The sequence below is a fragment of the Hesperophylax consimilis genome, chromosome 30 (genome assembly GCF_061612785.1).
Source record: "Hesperophylax consimilis isolate HC1 chromosome 30, BYU_Hcon_1.0, whole genome shotgun sequence".
Taxonomy (NCBI): Eukaryota; Metazoa; Arthropoda; class Insecta; order Trichoptera; family Limnephilidae; genus Hesperophylax; species Hesperophylax consimilis.
The window spans coordinates 3,552,853-3,573,484 of NC_142865.1; the positions used below are offsets into that span (position 1 = coordinate 3,552,853).

The 20,632-nt window shown below is 30.9% G+C and overlaps 1 protein-coding gene across 16 annotated transcripts in view; it reads left to right on the forward strand.

Annotated features, from left to right (window-relative positions):
- LOC149409528 (serine/threonine-protein kinase MARK2-like) overlaps positions 1 to 20,632 on the forward strand; it is a 357,017-nt gene that overhangs the window by 315,193 nt on the left and 21,192 nt on the right. For all 16 annotated transcript variants that reach the window (XM_089649603.1, XM_089649590.1, XM_089649591.1 and 13 more), the window contains one exon: positions 7,729 to 7,855. In XM_089649603.1, coding sequence (XP_089505729.1) covers positions 7,729 to 7,855 — 127 coding nt within the window. The remainder of the gene's footprint in view (positions 1 to 7,728; positions 7,856 to 20,632) is intronic.

Below are 20,632 nucleotides of genomic sequence, written 5' to 3' on the forward strand. Positions count from 1 at the left end.
CCACTCCCGCGATGAGTGTTTGGTTTTCTCATTCCTGCAGTTTAAAGCTAATGAATCCACCTAGATTTCACTGTTTGTCCCATATTTTTACGGCTATCACTATGGCAAGCGATCGCTCAAGACGTTTTGCAAACTTGCCATAATTTGCCAAAAATCGTTCAAGTGGATATTAAAAAAGATGGTAAAGTCCACTCAACTTTACTAAAAGAAAAATATACAGACACACAACAACGAACTCTATTCAATTTTTTTTCACTGTCTAACCAGTGTTTTTGTATTTTTAACAAATTTTCTAAGTGTTTAAATTTTTATTTATTTTCAAAGTTTTCAAAATATAAAAAAAAATTATGTGAATACCGTACAAGAGTCCAAACTGCTCCCAACCGACTGGAGCTATAGCATCTCCAATTGAGGGTTGTTTTTGGGGTGTATTGTGAAGGTAGTGGGGAGGAGAAAAAGTTGGGGAAGTACCTGGCTATTGAGATCTGGTCACCAAACACTGCTAGCGCCATTTCAAGCAATGTTTCAATTCTGAATGGTGGTCTTACACCAGGGTGATACTGAGAGTATCTTCCACTCTGGAACGTCTGTAAATATACTATATATGAGTTTTAATCAATCACAAATAATTTTAATCACAGTTTTTCAACTGAAAGACGTACTCGTCAAAAACATATATTTCTAATACAAAAATGCAACACCTCATTTGCACAACATCATTACACATTTCTAGGCAAAAAATACTTTAATAACCTACCTGATAATATCAGAAAAATCGAAGACGACAAAACCCTACTCAAAGCGATCAAAGAACATTTCAATGTAAAAAAATCAAAATAACGAAATTCGTCAATTAAATAATGTAACTTTATAAATCGTTAAATTGTACTTTGTTGATATACATTTATATTTTTAATGTTCTTAACTCCTTAAATTATTAATATGAATACTTACATAAATAATGTTCACCTCGATACTCAGCATCTCTTTTAAACACAAGCGTCTGCTTCCATAAAAGAGTAACATCAAAAAATTCAAAAAAAAAATTGTGAATAATGATATATAAAAAAACTAATTTTTATATATCATTATTGTTAGCAAATATTATTATACATTGTAAACTGTTTAATTATAAAATAAAAAATAAAAAAATTAATCTTTATAGTTCTTCACTGATTGCTTTGAAATTTGAACACAACGTTGCGTTCGAATACATGTGCGTTTTTAATATACCTATATTATATAGATGTCACCTGTGAAAGGTAAAAACATACTTTTTTTGAAAAACGGCGCAATCTGTTGGGGAAACATGCGTTTTTTTTAAACAGTGCCATCTATTGAACGTAAAAGCAACACGCGCTATTGTTTCGTTATCTCCAAAGAGAGACTGAGCCACAACAATGTGTGGCGGGGTACAGCTAGTCAATTCATAAAACACAAATTAATCAAATACAATTTAGTTGCGCATCTCCTGATTACTAGTCGAGAGCCTTACCTCTCCACCACGGAGGCTGCTGTAAATGACTCTGATTTTAAACCAGATGACCACACAATAGTTGACATACCCAGAGTGATAGATACTTTGAACATCACTCTGGTGAAAGAACACCAATTAGAATCAAAATATTGCTTGAAATACTTTGGCCGTGTTTGCGGATCAGATTTAAATAGTCCAATTGTCGATGCCATAATGCCACTGGTTCTGGACGGTTTGAACTCTTGTACAGTATTTATATAAAGAAACAAGACAATAAAACATTTTTAAAGTCTTAATATTTTTCACCCAAATTCCTTATTTACATTTGGTTTCTTTTTCTTCTTCTTGTAAATGGCTCTTTATTGTTATGTCGATTATGCCAATTATTTTAAAGGTGAATACAGTGAAACCTCTATTTATTGTTTATGAAGCTATTATTTAACCTCTCAGACATAGAATTTTTTTTATTATGTGTCCCTTTGAGAACTGTCAGAATGTGATAATTTTTGTGTTATTTACGAATTTTACTAAAATCTTCATAACTCACGTTTTGGGAAACGTAGCCTCATTCTAAAAAATGTTTTGGAAAGATTATGAAATCCACTATCGCATTGTGTTGTTATACGTAAATATTTGCATTTCTAAATATACATTTTATGAAAACGTCAAAAATATGTAAAAATCGCTCACCATTATTTCAAAGCCTTGAAAAATGTACTTTTTTCTGAGTAGCATAAAGAAATAACACTTTATATATTGAAGAAATATATTTAAAAACTATTAGTCACCTCAAAATATTAACCATCCAAACTAAAATATTTTTAATAAATTATTTAGAAACGCAATAAATTATTAACGAACATCTTGACAGTTTCAATCGGCTTAGATAATGCACCTCTACGTTCCATAGATATTCTTGAATACAGACGCGTAGCGTTATTCATTATCGATACTCTGTTTTTGAAATCATGGGAATCTGTATACTAGTGATGGAAATAAATCAATTTTTGTAAAATCTCGCGCGTTTACGTGAAAAGACGTTCTAATGTCTTGACCGCTATTATCATATTTACGTCTTTTGACGTTCTAATGTTCTGAGTGGTTAAAAAAAAACATTTATATAAGGTCAAGCCACAAAGTGTTTGCTTTCATGGATAATTATAATAAGTATTTGTTTCACTTGATCGTGCCATGTCATCCTCGGGCGTCCTCGACTTCTCCAACCATTCACAAATAATTATACAATTTGTGTCTTTTCTACCGTATATCGACTATTATTCGACTCCATATCTCATTACAGTGCAGAATAAGAGTTAAGTCTTTCTCGGGCATTCCCGACTTTATTTCTGTGAGATTTTTTATGAAATAAATTCAGGACTGGAAGAAATAAATAACTATTCAAGGAACTATTGATAGAGATTTCACTGTATCTTAATTTCAGAATTCTATAACTTTTTTGAAATATGCTTTATTTGTAATGGAGTTATTAGTTAAGATTATTTGAAAAAGTAATGTTTATATTCCCATCTTTCATGCAAATGTACTTTCTCGTTAAGTTCGCTTTCTAGATTTGGCACTTTCAGAAGTGAATAATTAAAGGCGCGTCTCCTCCGACAAAAACGGTTACATGATAATTCAACAAACCTTTAAAGACTTAAAAAAAACTAACCTATAAACCTAACATATGTATCCTATTTAACCTAGCTTTTGTTTCATCACTTTTCATGACTTTATTTATATCACTTTTTAAAGGTGTGTTGAAGTATCATTTTGATGAGTTATTCGCTCACTGACAAACCACGTACACTTTTTGTGGGCCACGACGTTTTTTATTTTCATCGGCCACTGAAAAAAACAACATTTGGCCCTGCCCCAATATTTTTGTTGTTGTCGTATGTTTTGTAAAACGTTTTGTCGCTGGAGACCCGACTTAATGCACACGTATTTACATGCACACATGTTTATAACCTTTCTAACCCATACGGGCCTTTTTCCTATTCTAATAATGGTGGAAAACGTTTTAACTAGATATTGAAAACCTGCGGACTCAATACCCCGCTTTGATAAACACCCAATGACAAACTTGGTGAACTTTATCAGAGGGTCTGGGCTACTGTCGAAAGGATTAAGCGAAGAGAAAATAATAACAATAATATTTGGATGATTTGTATAGCGCCGTTTTTGTGCCAAGGGCGCTGTACAAATATATAATACATTTCTACAATGATCTATTTTATTACTAAATATATATGGAGACAATATAAAGTACCATACTTACCTGGTAGATGGGATATAGTGCATATAAAAACTGAGCAGACCGTCTCTTTATCAATTTTTAAATTAAGACGATGCACTTTAGCATCGAACATTCGGAATTCAATCTCTAACAATAACAATACTTGCGCAGATGGCGATAAGGTTGAAATTCCTGCTTAAAACCAGACATTGAAGAAGAAGTTTAGGCACAAATATTAAAATGTTTTCCAATCATAATCTAAAGAACTTAATTTGACACATTATACAATCAAAAAAAAAAGTTTATGGGAGGAACTAAATGGGTTATGAGGTGACTGCACCAGATTTTCATAGCCTGACTGGTTGCAGGGTCAGGGTCTATCCACTCCCTTGAAAGGGAGAATTAAAACACTATGGTGTCATATATATATTTACTATATTATTTAATCAATACCATTCCTCAAAATATTAATATGGAAACAAATAAACTGCTTACTGCGGTTTAAAGCCAATGAATACACCTAGATTTCACCGCTTATCCCATGTTTTTAGGTTCCATAAATTTGGCACAATATGCAAGCGATTGCTCTCGAGTGGTTAAAGCGATTAATAATTCTTAAGTATCAAAATTTCAACACATGATTTTGCATTACTTTGCGGTGCATCGCCTTAATAACTTATTAACCCCTAGGGGAAGGAGCCCTGCGTTTGCAGTGCTGAAGAATCGTGCCTATACACGGTACAAAGCACTGCAATTGCAGTGTCGTTCTTATACATTCATTTTGCCTTCGGATTTTACCTCTAATGGGTTACTTAACACATTGTCGTCGGGACACACATTTGCCGTTTTTCGCGGACTGTCAGTCAACTGCGGGACACGGCAAATGCCGTTTTTGTCGACTGTCGGTTTTTGGCGGGAAACGGCATTATACGGGTTTGTTATCAGCGTGAAATAAAACGCCTTGAAGGGTAATTTGCTACCTGGGTGCTAGGCGACACTCTGTCGACGTAATTTGAGATGCCTTGTCCGCATTGGCTAGTGTGCCGCAAATCTAGAGCTTTTATGAGATCTCAATCTCCAGTTTAGTTTGAGTCATTTCACGTATTGGAATATTTTTCAAAATGGCAAATATATATTATTATTTATTATATAACTATATGATATGAATTAACATGTTGTTGATCTTTTACATGGAATTTTCAAATATTGAATATTGAATGCAATTTTACTGAATTAATATCAGGTTTTTATATTCAGCTTTGAAATGTGGTGAAATTATGATGTAATCAAAGCAATTATAATTTATTTTAGATGATCAAATGTCATATATGATTTCTTTGAAAATTTCAATCGAAAATATTATTTGGTTTAGAAATTGTGTCAATTTTAAGAAAGCGATATATTTTTGCGCTAATCGCGAAAAACACCCGCCATAGGCTAGAGTCTATTGTTTGAAGCGCCCGACTACAATGTGTTAAGATAATGTCTGTATCAAGTATGGTATTTTCTATATTTTGGCTTTATCAAAAATTATTTATTTTTATTTCGTGTAGTTTCTTGCCAGCCCCTATGAGTTAAAAACAATTAGGCTTAAAAGGGTTACTTAGTAATATGATAAAATGTAATTTTTACCTATCAAATCTTATCTCAACTAGAATTATTCAGATTATTTCAATTCCTTGCAGGGAATTACGAATTAACCAGCATTTTCAAGAATTCTAAACTAAGTACGTATTGAACACACAACCTACCAAATGCCAGCCAATCAATTTAAGTGTATTTTCCATTGCATTGTGCCTGAACACATTTTTTATTGTTTGCATTGAATTGACATGTTCATGATATATGTTTTATAATCCTTCCGGCCAATAGTATAACATGTTGTTTGTCTTTTGGGATATCGAACTTAAACCTTGTCGCTTTTCATTGTTCTACTTGAGCCAACGTTTCGGTAAACCTAGCAGTGTCCATCATCAGGGCAAATGCGTGGACAAAAATGTTATAATGATCGAGCTTTCATTCGCATTCTGCACTGATTTTTTTCATTATTTGAATTTTTCCTATTTTCAATTAGTATAAGCAGAAAAAGTTTCTTATGAATTGGAGTGACCCGACGCATTTGTCCACTCGCCTACTAACTGCCAGTCTGTCCTGATAATGGATACTGCAAATGGTCTTGGGTTCATCGAGATCGACCCAATCATTTTGACCTGATCTTTTTGACCCATAATTTTGATTCAATCATTTTGATTCAATCATTTTGACCTGATCTTTTTGACCTGATCTTTTTGACCTGATCTTTTTGACCTGATCATTTTCACCTGATCATGAACCACCATCAGGTCACTTTTTCAAAAAAGATCTGTTGTCGGCTCAGTCAATGATGAGTGTGGCAATCTACCACAGATGTATACATTTTTAGACCAGGTATCTCAAATCTCAATCTCAGAAATAGAGATGGTGGATACCCAAATCAAAGATCAGGTACTTTTGACCCGATCACTTGGCCGTGGGTCGTTTAAAATCCAGGACTAACTGCAATGTTGTCTGATATGTTAACTCAAGAAAAAGAAGAAAATAGGTATTTCAAACTACTCCCATTCGTTCAGCGCCATTTAGAATTTATAACATTTTAAAGGCCCCTGTTAAACGCTGATTCTCGTCACGTTTCAGTTTTTGATCAAATTGTGATCGGCTCTCAAGCATAACGGTAATTTTGTTACGCTTGTCGAAGACCATTTAAATGTTGAAAATTCAAAATGGCTGTCAATTGTTGATTGTGATAGAGTTTAAAGCACCTCGAGCTTAATATCCTAATGGTCGAACGATGTAAAAACAATAATGATATGATTTGATAGTTTTATGGCCAAAAATAAATCACCATAAAAACAATAATGTTCATGTTGAGTTTTTGCTGAAACTTTCATATTATGTAACAAAATATTATTATCATTGAATTTGTGGATTTTTTTAGTTGCGTGGGAATGACTTGTAAATTTCAGTTTTTAATTTGCAGCATCCTTACTGCGATTGGTTGTACAATATTTTAAGATGAATCTTGCCATATGGTTTATTGCATTTTATACATATAATTTACGTTTTGTGTGTGTTTTATATTATAAAAATGATTTCAAAGTCATGTTGTTCATTATTTCTTTGAAGTAGCTTTTTGTCATCACGGCTTACTTCATAAGCTATGATTTATTTGATTTGATGGTTGTTTTGCCTGAATGCATATGACTTCTGTTGTAATGTTTCCGGTTAGGCGTCAGTTTTTTGACCTGTCTCATCGCATTTTTTTAATATTTAGAGCTAAGCATAAAATAAGAATATGAGAAAAATACTAAAACAAAAAAAATGTTTTTAGCTCTAGTTCGAAAAAAACATAATATGGAAAATGGTCTATCAACTTTCTACACAGGTTGTATCTGGCGTATACAAAGTATTTTAACCAGAAATTCTTGAGCATGTTTAGATAAAAAACTGTAGATATCATTTTGCTGTCTGATATATTTTTTTTAAAATTATATTGTCACTGGTTAAAAATCCTTCAGTTACGTACTGATACACCCTTTGTACACGGTGTCCGGAAACTCATAGTACAAGCGGGAAACTGGTGAATCTAGAGCCGATTTTGTGTTGTTAACTTTTTTGATTTGAGTTTTCTTTTTCAAATCGAGTGAAAAATTGAAATTTTTAGAACAAATATCTTTAAAAATATGTCAGTTGCTACGGGTGTTACTGTCAGTTGTGTACTGTTTTTCCAAAAACAAAGGAGAAATGTAAAAAAAAATTTTTTTTTTTTTTGGTTGATGTAGATTTTTTCTGTGTGATGTAGATTCATCAGTTTTCCGCTTATATAACGACTTTTCGGATACTGTGTATAATCACTCAAGGGCCGTGTTACATTGTTTATCCTACATCTGCTGTAGCCTATGTTTTCAATGCCAGTTTCGTCAGTTAATGAGTACTGGCGCATTTTTGTTCGTTGCACTAACGTTTTTGCAATTTGCAGGCCAAACCCGGCCGAGAAACGCGTCGGCCGGAATAGGGGGCGGCGTGTACGGCGCGGCCGGCGACGGCTCGCCGCACTCGGCGCGTACCTCCTTCTTCTCTAAGATCTCCTCGCGATTCAGCAAACGGTAAGTCCCACAATCACAACTAATCTACCCTTAATACTTACCTTATAATGAATCATAGAAAATGGAAACAAAGGAGATCGGCCATGAACAAGCTCATTATTAGCATGAAACCTACCGTCCATGCAGTTTGGTCGTAGCGAGGCTACAGTCGGCGCGCTTCAATGCCATATCTCCCTTGGTTTCTATTATCTGTGATTCTACTGTTATATTTATATATTATTACACATTGTCAGTTAGAATGGATAGCTTCATACAATAACACTAGAAAATTTATTGAACACTTAAATTTTGTGCTCTAATGTAAATTTTTTCTTTTTTAATTTAAAATTTCAACGTAGCTGAACTATTTTTTAGCATTGTTTTATATTCGTATTTCGAGAACCAGAATTTGAAAATCACTATTTAAATTTTGTTACAAATCGAATACAAACTTTTAAGACCTGTATTTTACAACGAAAAATCAAAAATAACTCAAGAGCGTACGTAAATATTTGCCAGACTTTTTGCTTAAAAAAAGATCATTCAGTTTGGTTGGATATTTTAGCTTTAAATCCTAGCATCTCGGAGCATAATACCTCTTAACCTTTTGTGCGGGAATCTAACGACAGTTGACACGGCAAGAAATCAGCATTGATACCCGGTCGTATCAACCCTATAATGATCCGTGTGGGGGTGTTGATAATCCGTAACTAGTTAACGCAACCAAAAGGTTAATGTATCAATTGAAATTTTCCTGTATAAATGTATTAAGCTATTCGACAAGTGTAAAGCAACTAATACCCCTAGAACCCTCTCTTGTGACTGTTGTATGCCTTTTGTTGCTAAAATTATAACCATTACTAACTGCACTGTATTTACTTTTGTGTTTCTGTAGAAGAAATGTATTTGGCTAAACAAACGAAGAAGTAGTGTCGAAAATTCTGTCTTTAAGGGTAAACGTAACATAAGTTATAATGTACGCATTTATAGATGGCGTTAATTTTATTATTTTACAAAAATACACTTTTTGCAAGTTATGCTTTAAAATATTAAGATAAATTGTTTGTTTGCGCCCGTACATACCCAATATGAATATGAATAAACGGTTTTATCCATGTAAAAACTGAATCCTTTCAAGAAAGGCATACAAATACAATATTGTATCGGTGATTCAATCCAATATTGTATTTGTATGACTTTCTTGAAAGAATTGTTTTTATACAATCAAAACTATTTATTCTTATTGCGTATGTACAGGCGCAAGCAAATAAGTTATTAATTTTAAAGCATAACTTGCAAAAAGCGCATTTTCATAAAATAATTAAATCAACGCCATCTGTGAAGGCTTTGATTATAATGTACGTTAAATTTTCCCTTAATAGCCGTGGTCCGGAGTTCATAGAGGCTGTAAAAGATAAGAAAATAAAATATCAATAAATTCATAATATTGGGGAAGTGTTATGTATATCTTTTTTTTCATAATTTTAACCCTTTAAATTTTTATTAAAAATATAATTTTTGGAATTTATTTGACTTTTTTTTTTGAGTTTGAACAGCTTTATAACCTCTTTGGGCTACACCCCTGCCGATATTTAATTTTTCCATTTAAATAAAAAATTGTAATATCCTTGATATTAGTATTAGAGCAGAATAATGGTCTGACTAATATCTAGTGCCATATATGGATGAGCCTTAACACTAAAATAAAGGATATCACAAAAATTATTTGCCAAATACATTTGTTTCTACATATATTATGCAATATTACCTATTAAAATGCTTTAAATATATTTAATATGCATTGCGATATTACTACAATTATTGACCAAATTAGATATTTTAATATAATTTAATTATCATTCCGCATATTAAATGTATTTAATTATCCATTTACATGTTGTCATTAGGGGCAGGCGAAACAGCTTTTATTGTCGCTTATCATTTTCCTTGTATTAATATAATACTTCTTGTAATATTGTCATTTTTATAAATTATTGTATCGATTTATAAATACTCCCACTTGTACAAAATCCAAATCAGTAAAAAATTCTTCTTTTAATTTTTTTCCCTGTCGTATTTTATTTTATACCTAATATTTGTATTTTTATATTCACTATGTCATTTTTAATTACTTATTTATTTATTGTGTATTAAAATACATATATATTCAACATTAATTGCATTGCAAAATTTACAGTGTAGTGTTTTTTTAGTTAAAATTTCAAAGACCTTTTTTCCAAAATGATATAAATTGAAATATTTCTCTAAATCTCTGACTGCTCGATAATTTCAAATTGAGAGTTTTAAAAGAGAAAATTTAAAAACTGAGTGATTCTTGTTAGAGAGACACCAATTCAGAATCTATCCATACGATATCTTATAATACGAGAGATACCATAGTTCTACGGGTTCCGAGAATTAAGACTCTTGTGGGGCATAACATACATAAATTATTTTGTAACTGTTCGAAACATTGACTCAATAAGAAGGAGGAATAATATGTCTCGAATCAAAAAACTACAAATGAAAAAGAAAACCTTCATTGTTATGTAATGTGCTTTTGCTTCAAATATTATATTTCATACATTAACAACACACTATTTATTTATAAATTACAATATTATATTTTATACGTCAACAACACACTATTTATTTATAAATTACAATATTATATTTTATACATTAACAACACACTATTTATTTATAAATTACAATATTATATATTAACAACACACTATTTATTTATTAATTACAGTATTATATTTCATACATTAACAACACACTATTTATTTATTAATTACAATATTATATTTCATACATTTACAACACACTACGTATTTATTAATTACAATATTATATTTCATACATTTACTACACACTATTTATTAATTACAATATTATATTTCATACATTTACAACACACTATTTATTTATTAATTACAATATTATATTTCACACATTTACAACACACTATTTATTTATTAATTACAATATTATATTTCACACATTAACAACACACTATTTATTTATTAATTACAATATTATATTTCACACATTAACAACACACTATTTATTTATTAATTACAATATTATATTTCATACATTTACAACACACTACGTATTTATTAATTACAATATTATATTTCACACATTAACAACACACTATTTATTTATTAATTACAATATTATATTTCATACATTTACAACACACTATTTATTTATTAATTACAATATTATATTTCACACATTAACAACACACTATTTATTTATTATTTACAATATTATATTTCATTCATTAACAACACACTATTTTTTTAATAATTACAATATTATATTTCATACATTAACAACACACTGTTTAATTATTAATTACAATATTATATTTCATACATTAACAACACACTATTTAATTATTAATTACAATATTATATTTTTTTAATAAAACTAATAGATATATAATTTTTTTTTTTAAATGCATCCCCAAAGATGACATAGGCCCTGAGGGAAATTATTTTCTTCAGGGCCTCCTGTGTGGAGTAAATATAAAAAAAAAATAAAAAAAATGGAGTGTTATTTACCTTGCGAAATTTGGTAAAAAATACTTTTTTCAGTACAAAATCCACTTAAAACTATTTTTTTTATTCAATCGGCATTATTATTTTTTTTGTTATCTGCTTTCTCTTTTTAATATCTGAAATAACAACACAATTTTGCGTTTCTTCTATAAACTAATACAATAAACCAATTTTAATTGTTGGGTTTGACTCCCCTATATCTAATAAAATTATTAATTTCAATTTACTTTTAAATCACAAATTTTCATCAGACTGGGGTACCTATTTGATTTTGTTGTTGTGAAGGGTTAGTATTCGTTTGTGTTTTGTTCCCCTTTATCAATTATTTAAAAAAAAACATTTTATTTTTAAGTACTTACATATATTTTTTAAGTACTTTTTTTTCATAATTTTTTTCTCCCCCCTAATTGACAATATTTTTAGTAAAACTTTTTCGTTTTTTTTATAAATCTCTCTTGACTAACACACAATCCCATTTTTTCTTCCCTATCTGTTTCTCTTACGCTTTTAGACAACTTATTATTCTTTGTGTTATGATGACTTCCATGGAATCGATACAACCAAGAAATGCGGTGTCGCCCTTCGCCAAAAATAAATGATATTCAAAACGACACTATTTTATTTTTTATAGCCTTCTTGTTTGAGCCCTCCGTCACCTTTGACATTGTCATCAAACGCCATTTAGATTTTTAAATGTTTGCTACTTATTTAAATAAAACTAAAATTAGCTGCCGGTTCAGTCAGTCAGCGTTTAATAATTTTTTTTTTTTTAATTGCTCTCGGTGTGATCATTTTGATGACAGTGTCAAATGTTACGTGGGTTTCGAACAGCCGGGTTTTAGTTTCCTGGCGACACTGCATTTCGATAACATTTCCATGATTATTTTTTAAATATTATTTTGTTGTTGAATATTATGTTTTTGTGTTTTATCATCTGTTGTCATTTAGTCCAGTCGGAGATATTAAAAAAAAAGAAAATGATTTTCTTTATATTTTGTCCTGGGGATGCACAATGCTTTGAAGTTATACAATTTAATTTAAAAAAAAAATTATGTCTTCAATAAACAAACCGGTTACTTCTAAAACTACTCAATTACATACATAAAATTATAGCGTTTTTCTTTATACATATTATAAAAATGTTTTTTTTCTACATTTCAATTTTTTTTTAGTACTTTAAATTGACGACTGTCGAAAACCTTAAAAAAATATGCTCTAAATAACAGTTAGGCCCGGTTGTTTCGCACAAATTCAAATGTAACATTGTCATCTAACGGCCATTCAGCGTCATTTTGTTTTTTTGACATTTGAAAGGTCCCCGTTAAACGCAGATTCTGCGGTGCGTTTCAGCTTTCTATCAAATTTTTATAAGCTGACAAGTGTAACAACATGATGGTTGTCGACTTCTGTTGATCACAATTTGTTCAAAAGCTGAAACGATCTTAAAATCTGTATTTAACAGGAACCTTTCAACTGTCAAAAAAACAAATTGATGACTTTGTCACACGTGAATTTCTGCGAAACAATTGGGTCTAAGCTTTTTTTTAACTGTTTTTTTAATTTTTTAATTTCTTTACTATAACTCATAAATGAATTTCGCATCATCGCATGCAATCTTTTAACATTTAAAGTTTAGTTTTCATAACTTTTTAACCTTCTAAATAATATTATTCTGAAACTTTCATACTACAGGCGTCCATATTACTGTTTTTGTCCCCAAAAATGTAGAAAAAAATAAATTTCTTTAAACTTATGAATCAATAGTATTAACTTACAGACAATAATTAATATTTTTTTTTACATGAGTTTTCAAAATGAGTTTTTCTTCTTCTAATTTTCTTTTGACTAAAACGGTTTTACGGCCTCACAGCCCTGTGAGTCTAGTCATAAAACAGTATCCTTGAGACAATTTTTTACAAAAATTTTGCTTTAAACAAATTATCCATTTTATTATATTATTAGTATCCGATGGAGTTTAATTTCAGGGTAATTTTGCCTTGTTTTAAATATTCGCTGACTTATAAAATGCCACTGAAAATAATTACAAATTGCGGCTTTTAATGTAGAGAAAATCTGAGAAAAACTTGAAATACAAATCTGATAACAATTATTTCGACCTTTCGTTATTTATAAATTCTGTTGATACTTTTGTATAAAAATGCTTTTTTATCCAATTATTTTTCGTCCGAAGGATGTCTCTGTAAATTTTCTCTCGTCAAATATTCAAATTTTTACTATGCAGTGCAGATTTTTTTAAATTTTCGCTTAAATTGTCATACAATTTAAATACAGGGTTTTCCAATAAGAGGTGTTATTTTGAATAGCCCGCTATTTCGGTAGATGTTACTTTTGAAGCTATCATTTTTTGACATTTGACAAGTAGAAACTACGCCATTAATAAAAATGGAACGATACACGCTTCAACAACGCATTGAAATTATTAAAATTCACTTGAGTGAATCAAATGCAAATGGTCTTGAGTGATGAGGCCCATTTCCACCTCGGTGGCTTCGTCAACAAGCAAAATTGTCGCATCTGGGGCTTGGAAAACACAAGAGTTATTGTTGAAAAGCCTCTCTATCCTCAAGGTGCGACTGTTTGGTGCGCTTTATGGTCCGGCGGAGTCATTGGACCTTACTCTTTCGAAAATGAGGCTGGAGCAACAGTTACGGTGAATGGATTGCGCTATCGAGAGATGATTAATGATTTTTTATGGCCGGAATTGGATGGTATTGATCTGGACAACGTTTACTTTCAACAAGACGGCGCTACGTGCCACACAATCAACGAAACCATTGATCTTTTACGATTGAATATCAAAATAACACCTCTTATTGGAAAACCCTGTATCATTTAGAATAAAAAAATATATATATCCATTTGAGAGTATAAACACAATATCACATCTCTAAACGAACTGTACAAAGTTTTAATATACCCCAAACAATCTTTTATTTATTTGCCAGAATTGAAATCTTGAATCCAATCAGAATGCCAATTTTTGACATTGACTAGAGGTGCCAAATAATGTTCCGTTGTCTGGGCATCTGTTGTAACCATTGACAACCTTTAGACCTTGATTGGGAATGGCTGCAGGTTGTCGCTTTAAATTCTCGTTGCATTTGATTTGTTAAATAATATTAATATTACAAAGTGTTTTATTTTTGGGGTATTATGACATGTTGCGCTTCCTCCTTCTTTAGTCAACGTTTCGAACAGCATCAAAGTGTCCATCATCAGGGCTCTTGTGTGTGTATCACATCTACGTGTGATACCGTGTTAACTCCAATCCTCTTAGAGCTGGTATTACACACATTGTACACTCAATGTGCTGGTATTACAATGTGTACAACATATTGTAATACACCTTGTAATCTACATTGTAATTGCCAACTTCAATCCTCTAAGAGCTGGTATTACAACACATTGTACACTCAATGTGCTGGTATTACAATGTGTACAACATATTGTAATATACCTTGTAATCTACATTGTAATTGCCAACTTCAATCCTCGAATAGCTGGTATTACAACACATTGTACACGCAAGGTGCTGGTATTACAATGTGTACAACATATTGTAATACACCTTGTAATGTAAATTGTAATTGCCAACTTCAATCCTCGAAGAGCTGGTATTACAACACATAGTACACTCAATGTGCTGGTATTACAATGTGTACAACATATTGTAATACACCTTGTAATCTACATTGTAATTGCCAACTTGAATCCTCTAAGAGCTGGTATTGCAACACATTGTACACTCAATTTGCTGGTATTACAATGTGTACAACCTATTGTAAAACACATTGTAATGTAAATTGTAATACCAGCTCATAGAGGATTGAAGTTGGCAACACTGTATCACTACTATCTATCTTCAAATACACATCTGCCCTGACGATGGACACTGTAATGCTGTTCGAAACGTTGGCTAAAGAAGCACGTAGCGCGACACGGCATAGTAACCCAAAAATAATTCACTAAAATATTAATTAATGTTTTTTTCAATATTTGATCATTATATTACGGAGATTTCTTAAAATATTTTTAGTAAAAATTAAAGAAAATTAGAAGTCAAACAAAATTTTTTAGATTCTGTCGTATATGTTTTAAATGAATATAATTTGATTTTTAGTGCTTAGTTACTTTTCTGGCTGACCTATTTAGACATAGATTTATGTTGTGTTGCTTTAATATTGTTAGTTGACTGTAGAAATATACCAAAAGAAAATCTGTGTTATAACTATTTTTTTAAATAGTCAATCATATGCATGATCCCCAATATTGATTCTTTTTCCTGAAAACCTAATTTCCGCATCAATTGTAGTGAGTCCAAAATCATGGATGGGTATTCGATTTTATTGTGAACTAGCGCAGACCTGTGAAAAATCACGGCATATTATTATAATTGTAGGATTTGTAAAGCTGAAATATTATTTATAAAATATTTGCCTCAGGATCTCTATTCCTTTCAAAAACAAACAACATTCTTTATGGTATAATTATAATTTTTTGTTCACAAATCGGAGAGACGATCAGAAGTTTACGTTTCGAATGAAAGCTTTTAGTAATTCTATTTAATTAGTAAATAACTAGAGCAGACCCATAAAAAATCACGGGATATTACAATTTCAATTTTGTAAAAGACAATTAAAATAATTTTCCATTAAGATATTATCAGAATACTCGTCTGAATTTGTTCGAACAAACAGTTGTCGAGTTTTAGAGTTCATCGAATGGAGTTACAAACACACAACCAAAATAAGTATTTTTATAACGCTCTCTTGAAAATGGAAAATCACGAAATCTGACTTTACTCGTTAAGTTAAGATTAACCCTAATTTAAACAAAAGAAATACACATTAAATGTAGAATTAAAATAATTTTCTGGTGTTGGGGGTAAAGTGCGCTAACTTCGGGAGGTGATTCTACATGATGGTAAAAGTAAATAACTTTTTTGAAATTCCAATGTTTATTTCCCCACACAAAAATATTTTTCCATTGAAGAATATTTATTTTCCCATATTAAAAAAATCATCTTTTTAACCTAAAAACTACCTTAAAACGTTGGAATTTCGAAAAAAGTTATTAATCTTTTTTACTTGTAGTATCATGTAGAATCACCGCCCTGAAGTTAGCGCACATTACCCCCGTACACCCTGTATTATAGGTAGGTACTTTATCGCTTGTCTGAATTCTTGACACATCAGTTCCGATTTTGAAAATGATAATTAAAATAATTTTCTGCTAAACAAAACTAAATATTATAGGTTTGGTAGTTTATCTCTTGTCTGAAATCTTGACACAATCAGTTCCAAATTTGAAAATGAAACTTAAAATCCAAACAAAAACCAGAGTTGTAATCACTCACAAACAGATCAGATCCACCGCCAAAATTAATATGTTTAAAGTCTTCAAAATATAAAAAAAAAATTGATCTTATAATTTATTACATTAAAACCTCTGTTAATTAATAGTGCATAGTTTCTGCCTTCGACACTCTTTTTTTCTTATCCAACACTTAAAAAAGTGAGAAAAAAAACAATACAATCTCTTGACTTATATTTTGACCCAGTAAATGGATATTGCAAAACTTCATTGTGGTCGGCAAAAGAGCTCTCCGTTTGCGAGTTTGTTTTTTCGTCAGACACAACATTGAACAAATTTTCCGCTTTGTAGTTAACCCCTCGAGTTAATTTGTTTGACCCGTAGAGACAATTTGTTCGCTTTTCGGAATAGCTCATACGGTCTCATAGAAATCGAAAACACCACGCTTTATATTCAAATCTAGACAAACCACAAAAGAATTAAAATTTACACCTTTATGAAACCAAAGGTCCCGACAGCATTTGAGAAAAATTTGTGAAACTTTATGAGTTAGAATATTTAAAACAATTCGTTCCCCGCAGTATAAATATTTAGAATACAGGGTGTATCGGCACGTACCCGACAAACTTTAACCAGCTATTCCTTAGCACATTTGGAGTGAAAAATGTTATGGGCACTTTGCTGTCCGGTAACATTTTTTTTTAATAAAAAATTTATCATTCATATTTTCACCAATGTTTTATCCTTTGTCAAAGTTTGAAAACCCGTCTGGCAATATTTTGTTCGAGTTTTGTTGAATAATGTACGTACGTACCTACGTTGGCGCGCTTTTACAATCACAACGAAACGGCACGGCACCATTTTTCTCATTTTTAACTATTATTATTTAGTGTGTACGAAAGAGCGAGGACACTTTTTGACACACTTGCTAATAACAGCTGTGAACACGAGAAACAATGCAAATGACAGTGACGGAGTGTGGATTTTTAATTTATTTTTTGTTTTTAATGGAAAAAAAATGTTACCGGCAGCAAAGCGCCCATAACATTTTTTACTCCAAATGTGCTGAGGAATAGCTGGTTAAAGTTTGTCGGGTACTTGCCGATACACCCTGTATATCATATTTGGAATTTTTTTAGTACAGCCAAAAAACTGTTAATTTTTTTTTATATATTTTGAACTTGGTGAACTTTATAAAAGGTAACCGGGTAAAGGAAATGTAGGTAAAGGAATGAGGTAAAAAGGGAGATAGCACAATGGGCCTGCGGCCCAAGTTCTAACGGGAACTATATGTAAACCGTTTCCGCTCTATAAATAAATATATATATACAGGGTGTCCGGAAACTCGTAGTACAAGCGGGAAACTGGTGAATCTACATCACATTTGGAGTCGATTTTGTAGTATATTTTTTTTTTATTTGAGCTTTCGTTATCGAGTAAATCGAGTTTGAAGTTGATTTTTTTTTTTTTTTTTTTAATCAAATTCTTATAAATTATTACTGAAGATCAAAGTAACCAACTAATTAAAACTATTTGAAAGTAAAACAAATGAAGAAACTCGGATTTGAAGCATTATTTTGAAATCACCCTTCATTTAACCCGGTGTAATCATAAAATATTTCTGCTCTGCAGGGTTAAAACATCTGTTATTCAACCCTAAACACCAGAAAAAACTTTAACCCTAAAATAGCCAAAAAATATTTTTTTTTGGTTTTTTTTTTTTTTTTTTGAAAATGCTCAAATCAAAAAACTTTATGTTTTTTTGGGTTCCCCATGTGGTGTAGATTCTCCAGTTTCCCGCTTGTACTACGAGTTTCCGGACACCGTGTATATATACATATTTTATGACTTTTTTTGCTAATGGTGTTTTAATCACACATTTTACAATCAACACCATTAGCGAAACATTTAATAAAATGCATAAGAATCCGGTAAAAAAAAAAAAACACTTTTTTTGACTATCCTAAATTTTTTTTAAATATTATGATATAGGCCTGTTTGCCTGGGCAACGAATTATTGTCATATTTATATAAGCCCCCCAAATCTTCGAATTTATTTTTATTAACTTGCACTAGGCAATGATTAAATAATGATATTTATAAAATTAATAATAAAAACATCGATAATATTTTATATTTGCCGTAATTGTAATAATAACAACTCAAATTTGTTGGCACAGAGCCATAAATTCTTTATTTTTATTGAAAATTTAGTTCAAATTAAGCTGTTTTAAAAAAAAATTATTTGAATTTTGTTTTCGTGAATTGAATGAATGCAAATGTGCAAGTGCAAATTAACCCATTTCCCGACATCTGTTCGAGTTGAAACTCGGCAGATAAGTATCGTTGTCGATGACAATGTATTGCATCAACTTTTGATGGTAATCACGCATAGAAACATCTCTCTGAAATAGGATGACATTACAGCAGTTAATATACTAAATAAATGTCATTCTACCCTATTGGGATTTGGCGCGAGCGAAAATTGAAAATGGATGTATAAAAAAAATTGTTTTAACGGGTTGTTTTTTTTTTATTTTGTGAAAAGAGTTATTTTTAGACGCAGATCGCGTGGTGATAATAATTAGAAGGATTGTGCATCCCTCGATGACAAAAATTAATAAATAAAACGTTTTATGTAAAATTTATTTTTTTGAAAGATTGGTGATTGGAACTAAAACACTAATACAAGGGCCAATTTGAAAAAGGAATCTTTTAGATGAAATTTTGGGGGGAAAAAAATTTTATTCGTAGAATCTGTTTATTTTTTGATTTTTTAATTTTTTTTATGGCTTGCTGGAGGCTTAGGTTATATTTATTTTTAACATTGCACGCGCATCAGTATTATTTATTTTTGATTGTTTTTGATTTTCACCATTATTTTTATATTTAGATTTTCTCTGTTTATGAATTGAATTTTACAGATTTTACGATGATTTTTTATCATTAATGAGTGGATTTGTACGAAAAAGTATTTTTTCCATCGAAGAGTACTTTTTTTTTTTTTAAAAGCTTGGTGGAAAAATTGTTTTTAAAATAAGTTTTAAATATTTCACAAGGAAAGTTCGTCGTGGTCATTAAAGTAAATGTTATTCCAGATAATAGAGTTTATCGATTATATTTTTATCGATAATATTGAGTTTTGTTTCGATAACTCAAATTGTTATATTTCGATGCAGCAATCACATTTCACATACATAAATTCCTAATAAATTAAATGCATAAATTAAGTTGTTAAAATGATTTTCTCACAAAAACGGCGCTATACAAATAATCCAATCATTATTCCCCCTGGGAGAGAATAGACAAAGAATATTTATCTCTCCTCGTCAGTTTCCATCTTAGCGGTACTTTTTACATAATATATACATTAAAAAAAATGTAAATGTTTGTTTGTTTAAAATCTTAAATCTCCGAAAGTTCTTCGCCGATTGCTTTGAAATTTTGACACAACTTTGCATTCGAATATGCATGTTTTTTTATATATCTATGTTTTATAGATTTCACCTGTGACGGCTTAAAACATCCTTTTTTAAAATAGCGCCATCTGTTGGACGTAAAAGCAACACTCGCTATTGTTTCTCACATTGACAGACAGACTGTGCCATAGCAAAGCGTGGCAGAGTACAGCTAGTTATTTATAATTGCTTTGAGCAAGTGAAAAACAGTGAACACAAAATATGACATATTATTGTCTTAGTTTTCAAAGCTCTATAGCTCATGATGTAAATGAGATTGCTAGCTTTAAACAGTTGCATTCTTTCGACAGAAAACCTGCGCAAATTTAATGACGGTTGAGCTCACAAATTTTCTGCTTTATGGTGAAAAATAACTGTTCATTTTCATTAGGCGTATTTTTTTTTCATTTGAGTACGTTTGTAAAAAACGT